The sequence below is a fragment of the Pelophylax lessonae genome, assembly GCF_965119305.1.
Source record: "Pelophylax lessonae genome assembly, chromosome: 4".
Taxonomy (NCBI): Eukaryota; Metazoa; Chordata; class Amphibia; order Anura; family Ranidae; genus Pelophylax; species Pelophylax lessonae.
The window spans coordinates 14,023,054-14,048,815 of NC_138771.1; the positions used below are offsets into that span (position 1 = coordinate 14,023,054).

The 25,762-nt window shown below is 48.7% G+C and overlaps 1 protein-coding gene across 3 annotated transcripts in view; it reads right to left on the minus strand.

Annotated features, from left to right (window-relative positions):
* The window catches only part of GLCE (glucuronic acid epimerase), a 176,671-nt gene that overhangs the window by 15,696 nt on the left and 135,213 nt on the right, over positions 1 to 25,762 (minus strand). For all 3 annotated transcript variants that reach the window (XM_082253009.1, XM_082253011.1, XM_082253010.1), the window contains exon 3: positions 15,832 to 16,074. In XM_082253009.1, coding sequence (XP_082109135.1) covers positions 15,832 to 16,074 — 243 coding nt within the window. The remainder of the gene's footprint in view (positions 1 to 15,831; positions 16,075 to 25,762) is intronic.

Consider the following 25,762-nt stretch of genomic DNA (forward strand, 5'->3'; position numbering starts at 1 on the left):
AAAGAGACCTGTTCTCCTTCCATGCCATGGCATAAAAGCTTAGCCCACTCGGTCAGTTTGTGACACCAGGGCAATGGTGAACAGCGGCCTCAGTGCCGAACCAGTCAGAGTGTACATATTGCGGGCCTCCGGCTTCCTGTCAGCCGGATCCTGAAAGGCCGGGGACTCTTCAACCGGAATCATGGTTGCCTTGTTCAATCTGGAAACCGCAGGGTCCACCACCATTGGAACAGTCCACTTCTTAAGAAGGGACTCCTCATAGGAGTAACGCCTAGAAAAGCACTTAGGGACCCCACGGGGACGCTTTGGTCGTCCCCACTCTTTAGCGACAATTCTGTCAAAGTAGGCGAGGAAAGGAAACCCCTTTGCCGCTCTGAATGGCTTGTGAGTGCCAAAGGGAACCTGCACCCCCGTCGCAGCTGCATCCCCCATCTTCAAGGTCTCACACACAGATACAATCAGTGCTTCCACCAGTGCCTTTTCGTGCATGGTTTCAAGCGTGGAGGAATCATCCTCACTATCAGAGTATTCAGGGTGCCTGGTTGCAGATCGAGCAGGGTGACCCAAATCCGCGGCGGCCGAATCAGAGTCAGGATCTGATGAGACAGATGAGCCAGGGGAAGGCAGGGGGGTGCTTTTTGCTAGCCTGTCACCCGCACACCCCCTCTACTATGGACACAAAGGACTCCAGGACCACCGTCAGTGCATTGATGGATGGTTGGGACCTGGAGGACCCCGCAGTCTCAGAGAGGGGATCAAGTGGGGAGATGTGCTCCAAAGACTCCAAGAGTCACAAGGGGGACCCCACAAAAAGTGTAAAAAAAACACTGCAAGGGACAACCCCCAATGCGCTGGCAGCACCACACGGTCGCCAGGCACAAGCACCAAGCGAACCCTACCCAGCAGAAACACTCACCTGCAGCCACCAATATAATCTGCAGTCCACAGACTGCAATCAGGAAGTGAAAGGATCCAGGAGACAGCACCAGGGGATAGGAAGGGGCTCCCACCGCCAAAATCGCCTCCCACAGGGTTCCACTGTCATGGCCGCCTCCATTTTCAATGGCAAACCACCACAAAATGGGCACAAGACTACAAAAACATGGCCGCCGGGCATAGAAACACACAGGCTACAACATAATGGCGGCACCACAAGGCTTATAGAGACCCAGGTCTCAAGGACAGACCCAGGCAGGACGGGGGGCCCTGGCAGGAGCCCCCACCAGGTCGAACAACCCCCTGGCCCCCATTGCCAGCATAGCGCCCTGCCCCCACCCCAGGAGGTGGACCAGACCACCCAAACAGCACCAACATATGTGGATGGGGGGTAGGATGGGGGACAGATGACGGGGGGGTGCCTTATGGGAAGGAGGGGAACCCGGGGGTCTGACCGTCCCAAGGAGGGGCCCACGTCCACCATACCAGGAACCAGGCAGGCACCGCTCCAGACAGAACCCCTCTCCATCGAAACGCTGAGACTTGGGCCGAGACCTGGTTGTATGTGACTTCATGAGGAGTTTAACTCGCAGGCCAGCCCCCGTCCAGTGGGGCTATGTTGCAGCCGACCTAGCGCAGAGCTGAGATCTGCGCGCGCTCGCTGGCCAGACTGGGGTGACCAATGGATCTAGATTATCCAGCCCATCGCCCTGTCCGGCAGTTGATTGTAGATCTCACAGGAAAAAAATTTTATCTAAAAAGAAAAAAATTGCCAGGACCAGAGATCCCAGCAAGGAACTAGGTCCTTACTGCTGACTAGGCAGAAAAAAGTGCCTATAGCAGAGAGAGGGAGTATACCCCCTGGGACTGCCCACGGGTGTAGCCAGACTTTTTTTCTGCCTAGTGTCCTACTCCTGTAGGGGGCAGCATAACTTAACAGTTATGAAGATCTGAAGCTATGTCCATCAATGAACGAAAGAGAAAAGAAGTTTAGAACAAGTAAATATAATATGCCTTCCTATCCATTTACTAATGCACATCTGGAGTATGCTGTCCAGTTCTGGGCACCAGTCCTCAGGAAGGATGTGCTGGAATTGGAAAGAGTCCAGAGAAGGGCAACAAAAATAATTAGGGGAATGGAGGACATCAGCTATGAGGAAAGACTACAAGCACTGAACTTATTCTCTCTGGAGAAGAGACGATTGAGGGGGGATATGATATCAATGTACAAATACTGTACTGGCGACCCTAGCATAAGGAACAAACTATTCAGAATAAGGGAATACAATAAGACACGTGGCCACTCACTAAAGCTAGAGGAAAGGCGGTTTAACCTTAAAGTATGTAGGGGGTTCTTCACTGTAAGAGCGGTAAGGATGTGGAATTCTCTTCCACAAGCAGTCGTATCAGCAGGAAGCATTGATAGTTTCAAAAAACTATTAGATGGGCACTTTAGAGACCACAACATACAGGGGTATACAATGTACAACATACAGGGGTATACAATGTACGGTTAACAGCACACACACACACACACATTGAACTGGATGGACTGATGTCTTTTTTCAACCTCACTAACTATGTAACGCTAGCAGCATAATGATTGAAGATTGTTCATGTTGTTAATTTTGATTAGGAGAGGTTAGTTCCGCTTTAAAGGAGAACTATAGCCAAAGCTTTTTTGGCCCTACTTCTCCTATGGATCACAGGCGTGCAGTTCGTTCTGCACTCCTGTGACCTGTTCTCAGCTGACAATGGGCTGAAGTCCGCTGCCAGTTGATGGCACTCAGTCAGCCCAAGCGCTGGATCAATCCTGACTTTTCCCTGGCTTAGCCTCTCAGGGAGCCGCTCCCACCACCTCCACAGCCCAGTGCTCCAGTGAGCACTGGAGGGGCAGAGTACAGAGCCCAGAATTCTCAGAGCAGAGGGAGAACCGAGTTATCAGCAGTGTTTGATCGCTCAATTCTCAGTACAGAAGCAGCGGGGGGGACAGATGCAGCCCCGGATCGATGCTGCATCCACCTAGGCAAGTATCTTTTTTTTTTTTTTGGAATCCCCATACTTCTTTTTTAAGCCTTTTCTATTATTTTGTTGCCTGGATGTGAGAGGATTGCAAATTTGTGGATCAGACCTAAACAGCTACTGTCTGAAAATGTGCACATGTGGAGAAAGGCCTAGTAACAGAGGAGGCATGCCAGCTGTATATCATCAGAAGTAAAAAAAGAAAAAAAAGTTTCACTTCAAATGTTATTGTATTCCGTTCTCTGGGGGATAAATAACATGCAGCCCTTTGTCCCATCTTCCTATGTGATGCATAAGGCTAGCTGTGAGATTTAATGGGGCACCCCACCTCCTCCCACAGTCATCCGACAACGCAGCTAGCGAGGACGCTGCTTTAACAAAAATCGGATTTTTGTAAGATCTTACCGTAAAATCCTTTTCTCTTAGCTCATTGACAGACGTAGTCTTCTTGATTCACATGAACTGGGTTATGTTGTCTCCGCAGGAGTAGGACTAGGCAGAAAGAAAAAACGTTCTGGCTCCACCCTAGGGGCAGTCCCAGAGGGTATATCCTCCCTCTCTCTGCTACAAGGAATCAGTTCTGTCACAAAGCAGCAACAGAGAATTTAACCCAACCCAACTCAATGATAGAGGGGCGGGTACTACGTCTGTCAATGAGCTAAGAGAAAAGGATTTTACGGTAAGATCTTACAAAAATCCGATTTTCTCTGTCGCTCATTGACAGACGTAGTCTTCTTGATTCACAAGAACTGGGACATCCAGAAGCAGTGCCACAAATGAGGGGTGGGATTGACAGAAATCAAAATCCAATCTAGAAGGCCCAACCGGTGCCAACTAGAAGTTTTAAAGGCTCATTATAAACAAAGAATGAGACTCAAAAATTTCCAACGAAAAAAAAACCCTCGAGGTAGACCACTGGTCTCCTCAAATGGCGGCCTGCAAACGAGGCATCAGACGATGCCATTACATCAACTTTATAATGTTTTGTAAAGGTATGCACCGACGACCAGGTAGCCGCCTTGCACACCTGGACCACTGACGCCTGATGGCGAAAGGTGGTGCCCGAGTGGAGTGCGCCTTAACAGGGAACGGGGGCTCCCGACCCTTAATAGAATAAGCCTGTACCTCCGTCTGTCTGATCCATTTGGAAATAGTCGCGGCAGATGCAGGCAACCCCTTTTTGGGTCCATCCGGGATCACAAAAAGTGAATCCGTCTTGCGAAACGAGTCTGTCGTTTTCAAGTATACCCTGATTGCCCGGACCACATCCAAGGAGTGCAAAGCAAACTCCCGAGGATGACTGGGCTTAGGACACAGGGAAGGTAATACAATTTCTTCATTCAGATGAAATTCTGAAACCACTTTTGGTAGAAAGGCTGGATTCGGACGAAGAACCACCTTATCTCTATGAACCACCAGATATGGGGAACGACAAGATAATGCGGCCAGTTCTGACACCCTGCGTGCAGAAGTGATAGCCACCAAGAATGCCACCTTCTGGGACAACGTAGGTAGAGGAATCTCCCTAATATCTTCAAAGAGAGGTTTCTGAAGAACCGACAATACTAAATTAAGATCCCAGGGTGGTAACGGCGCGCGCACTGGCGGAGCCAGATGTCGCACCCCCTGGATGAAATTCCGCACCAAGGAATGAGTAGCCAAAGGCTTCTGAAAGAAGATAGCTAATGCTGAGACCTGACCCTTGATAGTGCTCAAGGCCAGTTTCTGCTCAACCCCTTGTTGAAGAAAAGCTAATATTCGACTAACCGAATAAGATCGTGGGTGGAACCCCAGGGGTTCACACCATGCAATGTAGGACTTCCATGTGCGATGATAAATCTTTCTGGAAGTCGCTTTCCTTGCTTTAACTAGAGTAGGAATAACTGAAGCTGACAATCCCTTGTCCTTCAGCACCTGGGTCTCAATAGCCAGGCCGTTAAAGCCAGCGATTGTAAAGCAGGATGGAAGATCGGTCCCTGAGACAGTAGATCCTCCCTGAGAGGAAGTCTCCACGGGACGTCCGCCACCAGTCTGACCAAGTCGGCGTACCAAGCTCGGCGAGGCCAATCCGGAGCTACCAGGATTACTGGGATTCCTTCCTCCTCTAACCTGCGAAGAAGTCTTGGCAGTAACCCGAGAGGAGGGAAGGCATACATTAGCTGGTATTGCCCCCACGGGGCGACCAGTGCGTCTGCGGTCTCTGCTAGAGGATCGCGGGAGCGAGCCACAAATCTCTGTACTTTCCTGTTGAATCGCGATGCCAACAGATCCACATCCGGGGTGCCCCAACGTAGGCACAACTGGTGGAAAACTTCTGGATGGAGGGACCATTCCCCCTGATCCAGAGTCTGACGGCTGAGATAATCTGCCTGCCAATTTTCCACCCCCGGAATGAACACCGCAGAGATAGCTGGAACAAATTGTTCCGCCCAGCGAAGAATGCAAGCCACTTCTTTGGCCGCTTGGACACTCTTGGTGCCCCCCTGGTGATTGACATAAGCCACAGCAGTGGCGTTGTCCGACTGGATCCGAACCGGGCTGCCCTGGAGCTGCTCGGTCCAGTGAATCAGACAAAGTCTGATCGCTCTCAGTTCCAATACATTTATCGGTAACCTGGATTCTTCCGGGGACCAAAGTCCCTGAACGGATAACTGACCGAGAATTCCTCCCCATCCGGATAGGCTGGCATCCGTGGTCACTATCGTCCAATATATTGGCAGAAATGACTTTCCCTGGCTGAGCATCGGAGACCGAAGCCACCAGACCAGAGACTCTCTGGTCTGTTTGCTCAATTGGATCCGATAGTCCAGGGACTCCGGATTCCGATTCCATCTGAGAAGAATCTCTTGCTGAAGAATTCGGGTATGGGACTGGGCAAATGGGACTGCTTCGAAGGAAGCCACCATCAACCCCAGAACCCTCATGCAAGTCCGAAGGGAAGACCAGCTGTTGGATAGTAACAACTGGACTGCTGATTGAATCTTCCGGAGTTTCCCTACCGGAAGGAAAACTCTTGTCCTAAATGTGTCTAGAATTAGACCCAGATATTCAAGCCTCTGGGTGGGAACCAAAAAAGACTTTTGCTGGTTCACCAGCCACCCGAATTCCTGTAAAGAAATTATAGTAATTTCTATGTTTTGTAGCAGGGTCTGTGGAGACTCTGCATGAAGCAGGAGATCGTCTAGGTAACCTAGAATCGATATGCCTCTTTGGCGCAGTAGTGCCAACATTGGGGCCAACACCTTCGTGAAGACCCGAGGAGCTGTGGCGAGACCGAAAGGTAACGCCACAAACTGATAGTGGTTCTCTTCTACGGAAAAACGTAGAAACCGCTGATGTCCTGCGAAAATGGGAATGTGAAGATATGCGTCCTTGATGTCTATGGACGCTAGGACATCCCCTGAATGCAGGAAGGCTGCTACTGTGCGAATGGATTCCATCTTGAATTTTCTTATGTTGAGAAAGGAATTGAGTGCCCTTAAGTCCAGAATTGGACGCACTTTGCCCTCTTTCCTGGGTATTGTAAATAGGTTTGAATAAAACCCCTGAAAGCGTTCTGTCCAAGGAACGTGGACTACCACTCCTTGTTGTAGTAAATCCGTGACTGCTCTCCGCAGATCTTCTAAACGATCCGGGGATAGTCGGATATTGGAAGGGAAGAATCGCGCCGGTGGGAGAGATCGAAACTTGATCTTGTACCCTGACCTTATGATTTCGCAAACCCACTTGTCCGGGATTCTGGAAAGCCATGGATCCGGGAACCGGCGAAGACGTCCCCCCACCCCAGTTATGGGTGGGGGCGCACCTTCAGGCTTTGGTAGACTTATCTTCAGGTCTGGAGGGGGCGGGCCTTTGCTTGCCCGACCAACGTCCCCTGAAGCCTCCGGGGCGAAAAAATTTTTTGTGAGCAGAGGCATCTTGCAGTGCATTCCTATGGGAAATAAATTTAGAAGAGACAAAGCCAAACCTGGCTGGCTAAACCGTAGCGTCAAAAAACTTATTAGGGGAAAAAAATTGGCCTTCAAGAAGTATAAATCAGAGGGCACAGTAGCGGCTTTCGAGCAATACAAGGAGGCAAATAAAAAAAGTAAACAAGAAATCAAGATGGCTAAAATCAACTTTGAGAGACAAATAGCGGAGGATAGTAAAAAAAACCCAAAGAAATTCTTTAAATATATCAACAGCAAAAAAACTAGGGCAGAGCATATTGCACACATAATTAACAATGATGGGAGGATGGTTACAGAGGACACTGAAAAAGCAACCGTGCTGAATGCTTTTTTCTCGTCAGTCTTTACACAGGAAACGGAGGGGTACACTGACCATGACTGTTTGGTTAGTAGTAATACACAGGACTTGCCACTATGGCTAACAGAGGGTGAAATCAGGGAAAGGCTGGATAAACTCAACACAAACAAATCACCAGGCCCGGATGGCGTACATCCGAGAGTACTCAAGGAACTCAGTAAGGTTATATCCAGACCACTGTTCCTGATCTTTGCTGACAGTATTAAGACAGGAGATGTACCAGGGGATTGGAAGAAAGCTAACGTGATTCCGATATTCAAAAAGGGCCAGAGGCATATCCCGGGAAATTATAGGCCTGTCAGTTTGACATCAATAGTATGTAAACTTCTGGAGGGGATGATAAGGGACTATATCGTAGAGTTTGCTAAAGACAACAACATCATCAGCAGTAATCAGCACGGGTTTACAAATGGGCGTTCTTGTCAAACCAATCTATTAACATTTTACGAGGAGGTGAGCTGTGAGCTAGATAGGGGCAGACCAGTGGATGTGGTGTACTTGGATTTCGCTAAGGCGTTTGATACAGTTCCCCACAAGCGCTTAATTTATAAAATAAGATCTGCAGGTATCGACAGCAGGGTTTGCTCTTGGATACGGAATTGGCTTAAAGGGCGTGTCCAAAGAGTGGTAATAAACAGCGCATACTCAGACTGGTCTGAGGTAGTAAGCGGGGTGCCCCAGGGCTCAGTCCTGGGACCAACCTTGTTCAATTTATTCATAAACAACATTGAGGTCGGGATCAGTAGTTCGATATCAGTTTTTGCAGATGACACAAAATTGGCCAGAGCAATAACTGCACAGCATGAAGCAGATATCCTACAGAATGACCTGGACAAAATTACAGAGTGGGCAACGACATGGCAAATGAGGTTTAACGTGGAGAAGTGTAAGGTTTTGCACTTGGGGACTAAAAACATAAAAGCACAATACACGTTAGGAGGGGAACCCTTGGGGGAATCAAAAATGGAGAAGGATCTGGGAGTCTTGGTTGATGATAGATTAGGCAACAGCATGCAATGTCAAGCGGCAGCTGCCAAAGCCAGCAGAATATTGGCATGCATAAAGAAAGGGATGTATTCCAGAGATAAGACTATAATCCTTCCACTTTATAAAACTCTGGTCCGACCGCATCTGGAGTATTCTGTCCAGTTCTGGTCGCCAGTCCTCAGATGTGTTGGAGCTGGAGAGAGTCCAGAGAAGGGCAACTAAACTAATTAGGGGATTGGAGGACCTTGACTATGAAGAGCGTCTACAATCGCTCGATTTATTCTCCCTGGAGAAGAGACATCTGAGGGGGGACATGATAGCAATTTATAAATATCTTAATGGGGATCCCAGCTTAGAAAAAAAGCTGTTCATTCGAAGGGATTGCATGAGGACTCGAGGGCATACAATGCGATAAGAGGAGAAGCGTTTTAACCTCAGGCAACGTGGGGGGTTCTTTACTGTCAGGGCTACAAGATTGTGGAATTCTCTACCACAAGAGGTGGTTTCTGCGGGTAGTATGGTGGCTTTCAAAAGACTCTTAGACTTACATCTCAAGGATCAGAACATTCAGGGGTATGTGAGATGATTACAGCCACACACACCTACACAGGTTGAACTGGATGGACTATTGTCTTTATTCAACCTCACCTACTATGTAACTATGTATGTAACTATGAGAAAGAAGGCCCTCGTCTTTGACGAGGTCCTTTACCCTTAGCATTTTGCGGTAAAAAGGGGCTCTTTCCTCCCGTGAGATCCTTAAAGCGGAGTTCCACCCTGGATTTGTTTTTTTTTTTTTTAATACCCCCGGGACAGTCAGGGCTAGTGCATTCCACAATGGCTAGCCTCTGATCTGTCCCGGGTTGCACTTACCTGCAAGACGAAATACTTACCTTGCAAACGTCTTGTCCAGCGCTGCCATCTCAGATGTGGGCAGCTTGAAGCCAGCGCGTCCTCTTCGGCGTCTTCTTCCGCCTTCTGTGGTCCCACGATGCTCTGCGCCGGCCCCGACGTCACTTCCGGGTCGCGCGCGTCACCCCTCCACAGCTTCTGGGCATGCCCAGAAGCTGTTTAGAAGGGGATGACGCGCGCGACCCGGAACTGACGTCGGGGCCGGTGCAGGCGCAATGATTCCTGGGAGCTATGACGTCCAGCTCCCAGGAATCATTGCAGAGCCAGGAAGTGACGACGGGCCGCGGCCGAGGAAGGAGGAAGAAGGAAGTAAGGTAAGTATATTTTCTTCGCTACGAGGTAAGTAAAAAAAAAAAAAAATATGCGATTATCCATTTCTTTTTCAGGTGACCCGGAGCGAGAAGATGGAGGTAAGTATAAAAATAGGGTGGAACTCCACTTTAATGATCTCATCTAAGTTGGCTCCAAATAAACGCTCTCCTGAAAAGGGGATATTAGCCAATGCTTTTTTGGAAACTTGGTCGGCTAACCAACCTTTTAGCCACAGTGTACGCCTGAGAACCAATGCTGAAACTGAGGCTCGCGCCAATAGTGGAGTGGCGCCTAACGCCGCATCACACACAAACTGTAACCCCTGTATCATTTGTTCCAACAAATCTGATACCGCCTGAGGGACCTCTTCTAAGTCCCGGCGTAACCACTTGGTCCATTCAGTTACAGTCTGCGAAACCAGCCCAATAGCAATTATTGGTCTGAAAGTTGATCCAATCAAGGAAAACATGGTGCGAGACATAGCTTCTATCTTGCGATCCACCGGATCTTTAAAAGACAGAGCGTCTTCTAAAGGAATAACCGTGGCTTTATTCAATATAGCAATTGGTGAATCCACCACAGGTGGTTCTGTCCATTTCTTAATGAGGGTTTCCTCAAACGGATAACGCCTGTTAATGCGTTTAGAAATAGCAGAAGTGCGTTTTGGCAGACTCCATTCTTCTTTGATTGGATTGCCAAAACATTTGGGCAATGGAAAAACCTTCGCCACTTTGATGCGTTTTTTAGTCCCAAAGGGGATTTCAGTTTCAGTTATTTCCGACAGAGTACCCTGTAATCTTAAGGTTTCTTGAACAGATACAATGAGTGCGTTTACCAACGCTTCCTCTCGGGCTATGGCTGATGCCGAAACATCCTCCTCACTGTCTGAAGAGACAGTACCCGAGACACCAATCCCAGATGAGGTACCTGCAACTGCAGAAATAGGCTCAGAGTCTGAATCCGAAGTTTCAGATAATATGGGGTTAGGCGGGGGTCGCTTTCTTGCGCCCTGTCCCTGACAAGCCACTTCCACCCGGGACACAAAAGTTTCCAAAATAGCTGACAATGATTCAATCGTCAGTGGGGTGCTGGAGGATCCTGCAGACACCTCGAGGGGATCCGGTGAAGATACATGAGTGGCAGGGTCCATGTTAACTCAGGACACCTCTGCCAGAAAAAAACTTTTTTTTTTATGTGTATCCCCCTAGCGCAATAGCGCCCCTCAGAGTACCTGCTTCTTGATCCCCACAGAGAGAGAGAGGAACCCTCAAGGCTCACCACCCGATGCAGAGAAGTTTCCAACCCACTGCAGTCAGCGTTTGTCTTTTACAGACTGGAAAGAGCTGTGTTCGTTTTCCCGGGTAGAAAGGAAGTGGCTCCGCCCCCTGTGTACGCCTTCCGGCGTTCCCAGCTCTCCACGAGGTTAGCTGGGCTCATCAAACATGGCCGCCCCCATACGGGAGACAATAGACTCCAAAAACATGGCGGCCGGCGTGACCTGAGGACATTCATGCACCTGGTCTACAGAAAAATGGCGGCGGATTGCCGAAATCGTTTTCCCAGCACATCCACCTGCATTCTGCTAAATGGCGGTTTATCGATCTGCAGGAGGTCCACTACAATTAAGGTAGGATTATACCTCCTATGTCTGCTGCAATACTGCAGTCTGCTGGGTAGAGTGTTAGCTCTCAAACCAAGTCCACTTCCCACCAAACACATGCTGTATTTACAAGGGGGGACTTTTAGTGTCAGACAGATACTGACCATGTATGGAGGGGCCCATAATTCATACTGCCTCATAACGAGGGAAAAAAGGAAACATTTACTCACCATACCGAACCGACAGGCACCCTCTCTTCACAATACCCTCTCCACCGGGGTGGGGGGTTGTTGACCACTCCGGACGCCTCGACTCTCTGGTTCCTGGCGTCCAAGCGAGACTTTTAACTCGCAAGGTCAGTCCCTCCAATGGGACTCCGTCGCGGCCGACCCAGCGCGGAGCTCTGGTCTGCACGCGCTCGTAGGCAGAAACCGGGGTGACCACTGGATCTCAACATCCAGCCCGTCGCCCGGCCCCGCATACTTACTTGAATGTGTCGCGGCCGACCAAGCGCGATGCAATGGTCTGCGCGCGCTCGTAGGCCGGCTGGGGTGACCACTAGTGTCGCCCAGTCCGGCGTATTTGCTTGAAGATCTCACAGGAAAAAAACACTGGAGAAAACTACCTAAAAAATATTTTTTCTAAAAAAAATCTTGCCAGGACCAGAGATCCCAGCAAGGAACTTAGGTCCTTACTCCTGACTAGACAGAAAAAAACTGATTCCTTGTAGCAGAGAGAGGGAGGATATACCCTCTGGGACTGCCCCTAGGGTGGAGCCAGAACGTTTTTTCTTTCTGCCTAGTCCTACTCCTGCGGAGACAACATAACCCAGTTCTTGTGAATCAAGAAGACTACGTCTGTCAATGAGCGACAGAGAAAGACACTTTTCCCTATTTCCAAGCATTTGATTGCCTGTAATATTTTAGCCAACCAGTTCCACTCCCCATGCATTCCTTGAGCTTGTCTCTGGCAAGTGCTTGGAGATGAACAAAAATGCTATTTGTCAAAGCAGCTGTCTCCTTACTAGCCGCGTTGTTGGATGACCATGAAGGGGGAAGGGGTGTCCTGTGTAACTTTACAGGAAGCCATAGATGGCACACAGGAAGATGGGACAAAGTACTACATGTACTCTGTGCCCTGGACACGTTTGCAGCATATAAAAGATCTTGGTGATCTCTTTTACTGGGGGAAATTACAGTGCATCCAGAAAGTATTCACAGCGCTTCACTTTTTCCACATTTTGTTATGTTACAGCCTTATTCCAAAATGGATTAAATTCATTATTTTCCTCAAAATTCTACAAACAACACCCCATAATGACAACGTGAAAGAAGTTTTACAATCTTCGCAAATTTATTTAAAAAAAAAAAAGTATCACAGCCTTTGCCATGATACTCAAAACTGGTGCATCCTGTTTCCATTGATCATCCTTGAGAGATTTCTGCAACTTGATTGGAGTCCATCTATCGTAAATGCAGTTGATTGGAATTTGGAAAGGCACACACCTGTCTATATAAAGGTCCCACAGATAGCAGTGCATGTCAGAGCACAAACCAAGCCATGAAGTCCAAGGAATTGTCTATAGACCTCAGAGACAGGATTGTATGGAGGCAGAGATCTGGGGAAGGGTACAGAAATATGTCTGCAGCATTGAAGGTCCCAATGAGCACAGTGGCCTCCATCATCTGTAAATGGAAGAAGTCTGAAACCACCAGGACTCTTCCTAGAGCGGGGCGCCCAGCCAAACTGAGTGATCAGGGAAGAAGGGCCTCAGTCAGGGAGGTGACCAAGAACCCGATGGTCACTCGGACAGAGCTCCAGCGTTTCTCTATGGAGAGAGGAGAACCTTCCATAAGAACAACCATCTCTGCAGCACTCCACCAATCAGGCCTGTATGGCAGAGTGGCCAGACGGAAGCCACTCCTCAGTAAAAGGCACATGACAGCCCGTCTGGAGTTTGCCAAAACGGCACCTGAAGGACTCTCAGACCATGAGAAACAAAATTCTCTGGTCTGATAAAAAACTCTTTGGCCTGAATGGCAAGCGTCATGTCTGGAGGAAACCAGGCACCGCTGTTCACCTGGCCAATACCATCCCTACAGTGAAGCATGGTGGTGGCAGCATCATGCTGTGGGGATGTTTTTCAGTGTCAGGAACTGGGAGACTAGTCAGGATTGAGGGAAAGATGAATGCAGCAATGTACAGAGACATCCTTGATAAAAACCTTCTCCAGAGCGCTCTGGACCTCAGACTGGGGTGAAGGTTCATCTTCCAACAGGACAATGGCCCTAAGCACACAGCCAAGATAACAAAGGAGTGGCAACGGGACAACTCTGTGAACATCCTTGAGTGGCCCAGCCAGAGCCCAGACTTGAACCCGATTGAACATCTCTGGAGAGATCTGAAAATGGCTGTGCACCGACCTGATGGAGCTTGAGAGGTCCTGCAAAGAAGAATGGGAGAAACTGCCAAAAATAGGAGTGCCAAGCTTGTAGCATCATACTCCAAAAGACTGGAGGCTGTAATTGGTGCCAAAGGAGCTTTACCAAAGTATTGAGCAAAGGGTGTGAATACTTATGTACATGGGATTTTTTTTGTTTTTTATTAAGTTTGCAAAGATTTCAAACAAACTTCTTTCATGTTGTCATTATGGGGGATTGTTTGTAGAATTTTGAGGAAAATAATGGATTAAATAAATTTTGGAAAAAGGCTGTAACATAACAAAATGTGGAAAAAGTGAAGCGCTGTGAATACTTCCCCGGATGCACTGTAAGCATTTAAACTGGTAATTTAAAACTAGGATTGCAACGATACCAGTTTTTATTGGTGAGTACTGATACTTTTGGTCAAGTACTCGCAGATACTAAGCACTGATACTTTGCGGTGCGATTTGCATCAAAGAAAAAACAATTGACGCAAATCGCACTGCACTGGGGCGATTTTCCCCACCATGTGCAGTGTGGGCAGCTTATTAAAAATGTTAGAGCTCACAGTACATATCTAGCCAAATGCAAGATCCGCATAGGTGTCCTGGTCCCACCGATGATAGCAAATCACGGCTGCTGGAGGCGCTCACAGGGCTAGAGGAGAGGTTCGGGGACCCTGTGGGTATAGCACGGAAATGATGTCAGCTTGGGGGCGGACCGCCTCTACATCTCCTCCAGCAGCCATGATTTGCTATCATTGGCGGGACCGGGAGATCCATGCAGATTTTGCATTTGGCCAGATATGTACTGCAAGTTTTTTTTTTTTTAATACATTGCCCACTAGAAGGTGCTTTTCCCTTTCTATACACACAGGAGCAGTGGGGGAAATTGCATGTTATTCAGACAGGAATTACACCGCATTCCTGTTTAAACTGCATGCAATACTGACGCAAATCGCACAGCAAAGTGGCAGTTTCTGTATCAGGAGCATTTGCGCGAGAAACTATACTCGCGCAAATGCTTGTATTGACACCGGTATCGGTGCACCCCTATTTAAAACTATGACTCTTTATGCCCCATAGCCCCATGTCATGCACAAAACAGCCTATTCGTTACTACCCTAAAAAAAAAAAAAAACGAAAAAAAAAAAATGGTGCTAAAACACTCTAGTATAGACAATTTTTTGAGCTCACCTTGCCCTCAAAGCAAACCGGATCACAGCCCCCAGTATCAGAGGGAACCCATGGTTTGGGGATTATGAGGACCATGGGAATTTTTCCTTATTTTTTGTTCACTTCCTTGCACACACAAATTATCATAACAGATTAAAATGGGCATTAAAGCTGAATTCCAGGAACTCGGATCCTTTGTAAAAAGTGAAGACACACTATGAGTTAAATACAAGGAGGTGCATGACATCTCCTGGGCTTATCTCTATTATTTACATCTGACAGTTTGATTGAGCTCCCGAAAGACAGCTAATCGCTCCATTTTTCCAGGAGCCCCACAATGATGCTTCAGGTCTAAGCATCTTCAACATTAGAGTTGGTGCAACTGCTATGCCCGACCCCTCCTGCCCAATCACAGAAGCCTGCCCAATCACAGAAGCCTTTGTATTATATAAACTCATTCATAAAATACAAAGGCTTTGTTAAATGGGCAGCAAAGGGAAGGGGCAGGCAAAGCTGTTCTGTGTGCCTCTCTCTCCTCTCTCACAGCCTGAGTGTCAGCAAGTGCTCCGGCTGAGCCATAAACCTGGCAAATATAAATAGAGGTAAGTTTAGGAGATTTATAGCACCTCCTTGGACTTAATGAGGAACTCCAGTCATTTTTGTTCTTATTAAAAGTCAGCAGCTACAAAAACTGTAGCTGCTGACTTTTAATAAACACACACTTACCTGTTCAGGGATCCAGCGATGTGCTCACCCAAGCTTTTCCTTCCCTCGGTCTTCTGTCCCCAGCCTCTCAACTGTGGGCACCCGACTGACAGCTTACTTCACAGCCTGGTTCCCACTGCGCATCCGCGAGCCTCGCTGCGCATGGTGAATGGTCCTGCAGTCTTCTGGAACCTGTGACGTGTCCCAGAAGACTGAGGGTAGGGAGGGTAGGGAGGGGGGTAAGAGAACTTCCATCCAGATTGTGTAGGCAAAAAAAAAAAAAAAAGTGCAATTTGGTAATGAGGGGGGCCTTAAAGTGGAACTTCCCCTTTTGGGTGGAGCTCCGCTTCAACTCAGTGTGGCTGCACATTTAAAAAGTGTCTGAATTCCTGGAAATCTGCTTTATAGAACTATTAAAAAAAAAAAAAAAAATGTAAAAACGCCAACTCACCTGGAACCACAAAATGCCTGACATGACTCCCTTTGGTCTTGTCGTAGACGGTGGTCACAGAAGCTCCTTTAGGCACAGACCATGCACCAATCACGCCTTCAGTCTTCTCATCTGCCTTCTCATACACCTCCACATGGGGGGGCTTCTCTGTCAAGTTCTTGCTGTAGTGACTTAGCCCATACTGGGCGATCTGGATTGGGTAGAAATATCCCTGTGGACCCCACTGGGTAGACAAGGGAACCCCTGGAAAGGACACAACAATTAGTAAACATGACTATCCATACCATCTTATGGCAAACAGCGATTGCAGAGCCAGAGATACTAAAGCATGCTTTAGGCAGAGTTATCCCAATAGTTCTAGAATCAACAGGATTATATCAAGCAAGATCTGATCTAATTTTTTCTCTTTTAACCACTTTACCACCGGAGAATTTTCCTGCTAAAAGACCAGGGGGTTTTTTGCGATTTTTTACTGCGTGACTTTAACGGACAATTGCGCAATCGTGCGACGCTGTACCTAAACGAATTAGATGTCCTTTTTTTCCCACAAACAGAGCTTTCTTTTGGTGGTATTTGATCACCTGTGCGATTTTTTGATCACGCGCTATAAACAAAAAAAGAGCGTAATTTTTGCAAAAATAACAATATTTTTCACTTTTTTTATATGAAATTCCCCCCAAAAAAAATGTAAAAATCAAAATTTTTTAACATTTTCGGCCAATTTGTTTTACGCTACCTATGTTTGGTAAAAAAAAAAAAAAAAAAAAAAAAAAAAAAAAAAAAAAAAAAATCGCAAAAAGCGTATTTTGATTGGTTTGCGCAAAAGTTATCGCGTTTACTAACTAAGGGAAAGATTTCTGTCATTTTTGGTGTTTTTTTTTTAACGCGTAATGGCGGCGATCTGCGATTTTTTTTGCGGTACTGCGACATTGCGGCGGACAGATCGGACCCTTGACTGACATTTTTGACACTTTTGGGGGTACCAATGACATTACTGCAGTAATCAGTGCTATACATATGCACTGTTACTGCAAAAATGACACTGGCAGGGAAGGGGTTAACAGTATTGGACAGGGAGGGGTTAAGTGTGTCCTAGGGGCGTGCTTCTAACTGTAGTGGGGCATTGCTATTGGTGTAAAAAAAAAGATCAACGGTTCTACATAGTAGAACTGTCTGATCTTCATTTTTACACAGGGAGAACTGACAGGCGGCTTGTTTACATAAGCCGCTCTGTCTTTCTCCCGCTGTACCGGCGATCGTAGTGTGACCGGCGGACATCGGGTCCGCCAGTCACACTCTCGCACTCCTCCGTGAACGAGCCGAGGCGGGCGCGCGCTCGCCCGCTATTGGCTCTAGAAGGATTGACAGGCGAGTGACGTAGATCTACGTCACTCTGCCTGGCCGGGGCTGACTGCCGCAGTAAATATACTGTGCGCAGTCGGCAAGTGGTTAAGAGAATGTAAACCAAGATTTTTGTTTATTTATTATAAAAAAAAAAAAAAAAAAAAACACAAACATGTTATACTTATCTCCTTATCTCCTCTGTGTAATGGTTTTGCACAGAGCAGCCAGGATCCTCCTCTTTTGGGGTTCTCCAACAGTGCTCCTACTCCCTCCTCCCCCCATCATGGCAAGTCACTTAGGCTGGCCATACACTATACAATTTTCTTGTTCAACTTTCCTTTAGATTTACCGAAACCATGTAATATAGGGTCAAACCTAAACACTTTCAATTTGTATGCAATCAGGCAGGCCCTTGCACTACATAGTTTAAGGTAAATCTAAAGGAAATTGAATAAGAAAATTGTATAGTGTATGGCCAGCTTTACTCTGGTGGCGGGCGGGGGTGCATCTGCACTCGAGGTTTTTTTCCTCATTTTTTTCCTTACCTTGCAGAGAATGCATTGAGGTGAAAAAAACTTTCTGCCTTTAGAGCCACTTTAACCATTTGCTGACGGAGCCTTGTCTGGCACTTTCTTTAGAAGCCTAAATTAGTATTTCTTGCTAGAAAAATTACTCAGAACCCCCAAAACAGAGAACAAATCTGGATTTTTGACTTACCGTAAAATCCTTTTCTCTTAAAGTGGTTGTACACTAAAAAAAAAAAAAAAAAACCCTGCAAGACAAAAGGCATAATGAGCTAGTATGCATCGCATAATACTAGCTCATTATGAAATACTTACCTTAGAACGAAGCCCCGACACGGACCCCTGGACACCGCAGTGGGAGCTGACATGATCCCTCGGCGTCTCTTCCGGGTTCGGCGGCTCCGGCGCCGTGACTGGCCGGAGCCGCGATGACGTCACTCCCACGCATGCACGCGGGAGTCATTTTTCAGCAAGTTCCCCGGCAAGGAACGCTGAAGGTCCGCCGGACCTTCAGAGCGCATGCGCCGCTCGCGTGAGCGGCTGCATGCAGTGAAAATATCTCCTAAACCGAGCCGGTTTAGGAGATATTAATTGTACCTACAGGTAAGCCTTATTATAGGCTTACCTGTAGTTAAATGTCGCAAAAAGCGGTATACTACCGCTTTAAGTTCATTGACAGACGCAGTCCTCTGGTCCATATCAGTAGGGTAATACTGCCCCCTACAGGAGTAGGACACTAGGCAGACAAAAAGTTCTGGCTACGCCTATGGGCAGTCCCGGAGGGTACACCCTCTCTCCTCCTGCATAGGATGCCAGTTTTGTATCAAAGCAGTGTCATAAAGTAACACCAACCCAACTCAAAATAGAGGGGCGGGTACTGCGTCCGTCAATGAACTTAAGAGAAAAGGATTTTACGGTAAGTCAAAAATCCAATTTTCTCTATCGTTTATTGACGGACGCAGTTCTCTGATCCATATCAGTAGGGACGTCCCAGCACAGTGCCATAAAATGAGGGGTGGGAACAGCAGAAAAGAACAAGTCCCCAAGGCTAAACATAGCCAACCAGGCAACATAAGACTCATCAGAACAGCAAGATGAGGCCCACCTGAAAAAAACAGTAAACACCCTCAAGGAAGGCCAAAAGCCCTCCAGACAGCAGCCAGCAAAAACTTGCGGCCAATCCCTCTTGGGGTGGTCTGGGCGGCCCGACCCTTCTGCTCGACGCGGGGGACTCTGGCCTGGGCCGGTCTCCGGAGGGCCCCGCCATTGAGACTTGGGGGGCACTATGTTCATTTCATACCGCATTGTATGGTACACTCTAGTGATCTTTATTGTTGTTGCTACTTACTGTATTGCCATTACGTGTAAGTGTATTGTATTTTATGTTTGGTGTTTTGAAAAATTTAATAAAAACTATTGGAAAGAAAAACTTGCGGCCAAAAGAGGCATCTGCAGATGCCAGCACATTCACCTCATAAAATTTGGTAAAGGTGTGAACAGATTAAGTACTAACCAGGCCCGACCCTGCTCAGCTGCCGAGATCAGACGAGAGCGGGCTCATTCAGGGTGGTGTGGCCATAGGCCCAGGTAACCCTCTTGCAACCTGAAGCACAGATGTCTGTATGGCAAAAAGCACAGATAGCACCAGGCGCTCGAGTAGAACGTGCCGAAACAGGGAAAGGCAGGACCTGACCCTTCATTGAATAAGCCTGCACCACTGATTGTCCGATCCACCTGGAAATAGTCGCAGCAGGCACAGGCAGCCCTGTTCTTGGGCCATCCGTGAGTACAGAGAGCGAACCTGACTCACGAAAAGACTCAGTAGTCGCCAAGTACACCTTGAGTGCCCGAACTCTATCCAGTGTATGCAAAGCACATTCCTTAGGATGTGAGGACTTAGGACACAAGATGGTAATACAATGTCCTCGTGCAAGTGAACACCAGAAACCACCTTCGGAGGGAAGGACGGATCCAGACGAAGTACCACTTGGCCCCATGAACCAACACATAGGGAGAACGACAGAACAAGTCGCCAGTGCCGACACCCTGCGCATAGAGTGACAGCAACCAAGAAGTTCACCTTCTATAAGAAGGTAGGAAGGGGATACCCACAAATACTCGCAAACAGAGGTTCTTGAACCGACTGCACCAAATCCAGGTCCCCAGTTGGTGACGGAGGTCGCAACGGAAGTACCAAGTGTCACACCCCCTGGAGGAAGTTACGCATCAGGAAACGAGCAGCCAACGGCCTTTGGAAGAAAATTGCTGAAACCTGACCCTTGACAGTACTCAAGACCAACTTTTGATCAACTCCCCGTTGAAGGAAGCCAAGTTCGGGCCACCGAGTAAGAGCGAGGGGGAGCCCAAGGAGACTCACAGGAATGCGGTAATCGGGACCCATAGGGGGACCCCGGCCAGCCCATCTACACCATCCAACTGTAGGAACCTCACCAAGCCCCCCCCCCCTGCATGATCGGTCGAGCGCTGCAGGCGGCGCACTCCCCGGCCCCTCATGCGGCCTGCAAATGAGGTCCCAGTCCCAGGTAGGCCCAAACAGTCCCCCAGGTGGAGGGAGGGGGGTCACAACAGGATAGAGGGAAACCCAGAAGTGTGAGGGTCCAACCATGCCAGGGTGGGGGGCCGCGTCCACCCCAAAATCCGCCAGGGAAGGGGGGGGCATTTACTCAATATACCAGGAACACAGGCAGGTACCATCTCCTGACAGGACCCCACGCCACCGAAGTGGTGGGGCTGTCGGCCAAACAGGAACGCTGCGACATAAGCCTAGATCCTGTCATGTGCATCCTAGCAAGACATTTAACTCACGAGGCCAATCCCTGTCCAGTGGGACTATGTCGCGGCCGACCCAAAGCGGAGCTAAGGCCTGCACACGTTTGCTGGCCAGACTGGTGTGACCACTGGATATAGAGATCCAGCCTGTTGCCCAACCCGGCATAGTTGCTTGAAGACCTCACAGGAAAAAATTCCGGAGAAAAAAAGCTAGCTAAATAAAAAATCTACATAAAAAAATACTTTTATGCCAGGACCAAAGGTCCCAGCAAGAAACTAGGTCCTTACTCCTGACTAGGCAGATAAAAACAGACATCCTATGCAGGAATAGAGAGGGTGTACCATCCGGGACTGCCCATAGGCATAGCCAGAACTTTTTTCTGCCTAGTGTCCTACTCCTGTAGGGAGGGGGGGGGGGGGCAGTATAACCCTACTGATATGGATCAGAGAACTGCGTCCGTCAATAAGCGATAGAGAATCCTTGCTTTTTATATTATATATATATATATATATATATATATATATATATATAATCACATGATATTTGCACAGTGATTTTTCGAACGCAATTTTTTTGGAAAATATATATTTTTTAATGCATAAAAACTATTTCTAACTAATTTTTTTTTAGATCATATAAAAGATGATGTTCCGCCGAGTAAATAAAAATATAACATGTCAAACTCAGCTGGATACTTAAAAATCTTTATAGGCAAAGATTTTAAATTTTAAAAGAATGAAGAATGCTGGCTTACTCCAGAGCGGCCAATACACTTCTTGTTCCACCCTGGTGATTGACATAAGCCACGGCCGTGGCATTGTCCGATTGGATTCACACCAGACATCCCTGAAGACGATCCATCCAGTGATTCAGGCACAGCCCGATAGATTGGGGTTCCATGGACATTGATCAGGAGTCTGGATTCTTCCAGTGTCCAAACTCCCTGAGCGGAGTTCAGACCCAGGACACCTCCCCATCTGGACAGACTGGCATCTGTGGTAATCACTGTCCAATACAGGGGGAGAAAAGATTTGCCCTGGCGAAGAGCTGGAGAGTGAAGCCACCAGATTAGAGACCCTTTTGTTTTTCGGCTCAGCTGGATTGGATTGTCCAGAGACATCGGACACTTGTCTCATTTAGCCAAGATCTCCCTTTGCAGGTACCTCGTATGGAACAGTGCAAAACAGGACCACCTCGAAGGTAGAAAACATCAGGCCCAGCACCCTCATGCAAGTCCGGAGCCATGACCACCTGCTGAACAGCAAGAGATGAATCGCAGCATGCAACTTCTGGAGCTTGTCCAGAGGAAGGAACACTCTGGCTAGAGCCGAGTCCAGAGTCAGACCCAGAAAGTCCAGTTTTGTTGGAACTAGAGCAGCCTTATGAGAATTCAGAAGCCAGCCAAACTCCCTCAAAGTCCGTATAGTGATGTCCAAGTTGTCCATCAGAGCAGTAAGAGACTGCTCGCAAGAGAAGGTCGTCCAGGTAGCCCAGCACTGCGATCCCTTGCCGAGGTAACAATGCCAGCACCGGAGCCAACACCTTTCTGAAGACCTGAGGAACAGAGGCGAGACCAAAGGGTAACGCCACAAACTGATAATGCTCCTCTCTCACGACAAAGCGGAGGAATCGTTGGTGACAGACACATATTGGAATGTGTAAGTAAGCGTCCTTGATGTCGATAGAGTAAAGGAAATCCCCCTGATGGAAGGATGCCAGCACCGTGCAAAACAGACTCCATTCTGACCTTCTGTACCCGCACAAAGCAGTTCAGAATCTTACAATCCAAAATTGGACGCACCTTGCCTTCTGTCTTTGAGACCGTGGGCAGGTTTGAATAAAACCCCTGAAAACATTCCAAAGTTGGAACCGGAACAATCACCCCTTGAAGCAACAGGTCTTGCACCGCCCCAAAGAGGGCTTGCAATTTGTCCAAGGACAGACGCACACTGGAAGGAAAGAACCTTTTCGGAGGGTAAGAACGAAACTCGATCTTGTAGCCAGACTGTATCACTTCACTGGTTTCCTGACCCGTGGACTTCCCCGGTGCAAGACAAGTGGGTCCACGAAGACGTCCCCCCACTCCAGGCACGTGTGAGGGCACACCTTTATGCAGAAGGAGCCTTGTCTGCGGGGTATGCAGAAACCCTCTTTGGACTTGCCAGACCAAGGTCGCTTGGATCCTCCCGAAGAGGTCTTGAAAGGATTTGAAGAACCTGAGGAAAGAGAAAAAACATCCTGTGACCCGAGGATGGGCCACATCTGCGACAAGGTTTTTTACCCTTTCTAGCCTGCGGAAGAAAGGTGCTCTTCCCCCTGTGAGACTCTTAATGATGTCATCCAGGGTAGCTCCAAACAGGCGATCCCCTTGAAAAGGAAGATCATTTAAGGCTTTTTTTTTTTTGTAGAGGTCTGGTCCGCAAACAAACATTTGAGCCACAAAACACACCTAAGGACCGCTGCCGAAACAGCCAGACAGTCCAGAAAGCAGGGAAGCCGCATCCAAAGAGGCATCACAGATAAACTGCAGCCCCTGGACCAACTGGTTCGCCAGTTCAGCAAAGGCAAGGGGAAAGCTGCTCACCCTTCAGATCACGGCATAAAAGCTTAGCCCACTCGGTCAGAGTTTGTGACACCAGGGCAATGGTGAAGACCGGTCTGAGTGCCAAGCCAGCCGCAATGAAAATACTGCGGGCGACAGCCCCTGCCTTTCTTTCAGCCGGATCCTTAAAAGCTGGTGATTCTTTTATCGGAATCATGGTTGCCTTATTCAACCTGGAAACCAGGGGATTCACCACCGGTGGAACAGTCCACTTAAGGAGAGACTCTTCAAAAGGGCACCTCATAGCGATTCGCTTAGGGACCACAAAGGGGCACTTTGGGCGTTTCCACTCTTTTGCGGCAATCTGTCAAAATAGGCAGGAAATGGAAACCCCTTCGCTGCTCTAGACGGCTTTTGCGTGCCAAAGGGAACCAGTGCCTCCGCCGCAGTTTCCTCCATTTTCAAAGTCTCATGCACAGACATAATCAGTGTGTCCACCAGCACCTTTTTGTGCGCAGCTACAGGAGTGGAGGAATCATCCTCACTATCTGAGAACTCAGGGCACATGGCCACAGACCCCTCAGGGCAGGCCCCATCCGTGGCTGCCGCTTTTTATTACCCCGCAGCCCAAAAGCCACCTCCACCCGGGACACAAAGGACTCTAGGACCGCTGTAAGTGCATCAATAGATAGTCGGGACCCGGAGGCCCCGCAGGCTCTGAGAAGGGGTCATATGGAGAAATGTGCTCCAAAGATTACATGAGGAATAAGGGTACCCCACTAAAGTGCAAAAAGACACCACCAAAGGACACCCCCACCGCGCTGGGAACACCACCCGGTCGCCAGCAGCAGAGCACCACAAGATCCTGCAGCAGAGAGAGGGAGAGGACCCCACCAGACTCACTACCCCACCAGGCAGTCACCGGCAGCACCAGGATCAAAGCACTTCATGTGCGGCATCCAGGAAAGAAAAAAGGCCCAGGAGTCAGCACCAGGGGATAAGGAGGGGCTCCCCACAGCTAAAAACGCAGTTCAGAGGGCTCCACAGTAACGGCCATCAGTGATTTCAATTCCAGACTAACGAAAAATGGCCGCCGCAGCTACACAAACATGGCTGCCAGCCTATACAGCAAATAGGCTACAACAAAATGGCAAATCCATGAGGCTCGCAGGAGGGATCCCTAGGGCCTTGGCAAGACACAGGTCAGGAGGGGGTCATGGCAGGAGCCCCCACCAGGTACACCCCACCCTGCATGTTGATGGTCCGGTCGCCAACAGCGCACTCCCTCGCCAGTACAACACCCTGTCCCAGGTCCAGGAGGTAACCAGACCCTCATACAACCCCCGTATAGGCGGAGGGGGTGGCAGATGGGGGTGGGGGATAGATGACACACAGGACCATCAGACACAGGGAGGGGATATAATGGGAAGGAGAGGAACCCAGGGATCCGACCATCCTAGGGAGGGGCCCGTATCCACCCCCAAAACCCTCCAGGGGGAGAGGGAGGACAGCTACTCACCATACCAGGAACGAGGCGGGCACCACTCCAGACGGAACCCTCGAAATGGGGGGCTGTCGGCCAGGAGAAACACTGCGACGCAGGTCGAGACCCGATCGTATGCGACCTCGAGAGGAGTTTAACTCGCAGGCCAGCCCCTGTCCAGTAAGGCTATGTCGCGGCCGACCTAGCTCGGAGCCAGAGGCGTAACTAGAACCTTCAGGGCCCCGGTGCAAGAAACCATGAAGGGCCCCCTTCCATTGCGGGGCCCTTTATTACGGCCCCGCAGCAGGACCCTTTCACAAGTTCTGCAGTGGGCCCCCTTCCTGCCATCTTGGGGCCTCCCCACAGTGGTGGAATGCCAGGGCCCTGTCACAAGTGTGACCTCTGCGATCCTGGAAGTTCACCCACTGGTGTCAGTTTTTTTTTTTTGGTATTTTAATTGTATCATTTTTATAATTTTATTTAATTTTTTATACAATGTCACTGACTGTGACTCTGTCCATTCAGAAAAGGAAGGAGCTGCTAAATTACATATTTACCGACCCCTTCCTGGTTCTCTATTGTGACAAATCCCCTGCAGCAGCCGGCAGGAGAGGGAAGGGAGCATTCTGAAGGGGGGGGGGGGGGACAGCACAGAAGGGGGGGGGGGCCAGGGGAGCACACAGGAGCCCAGAGACAGCAGAACACAAGTGACCTGGATAGGAGGAGTGGCAGGGGCAGCATACAGAGGAACCAATTGCCTCCATTTCCCCCTGCAGCTACAGAAGGAAAAAGGAGGACAGTGATTTCTCTACATGCTGCCCCCCGCCGCCCCTCCTATTCAGGTGTACAGGGGAGCCACATGGGCCCCCTTGAGCATGGGGCCCGGTTGCGATTGCAACCCCTGTAGTTACGCCCCTGCTCGGAGCGGAAATCTGCACACGCTCGCTGGCCAAACTGGGGTGACCACTGGATCTAAATTATCCACCCCGTCGCCCTGTCCGGCAGCTGATTGTAGAACTCACAGGAAAAAAAATAGGAGAAATAAAATCTATCTAAAAAGAAAAAAATTGCCAGGACCAGAGATCCCAGCAAGGAACTAGGTCCTTACTCCTGACTAGGCAGAAAAAACTGGAGTACCTATAGTAGAGAGAGGCGTATACCTCCCAGGACTGCCCATAGGCGTAGTCAAGTTATTTTTCTGCCTAGAGTCCTACTCCTGTAGGGGGCGTATAACCCAATGGCCAAGA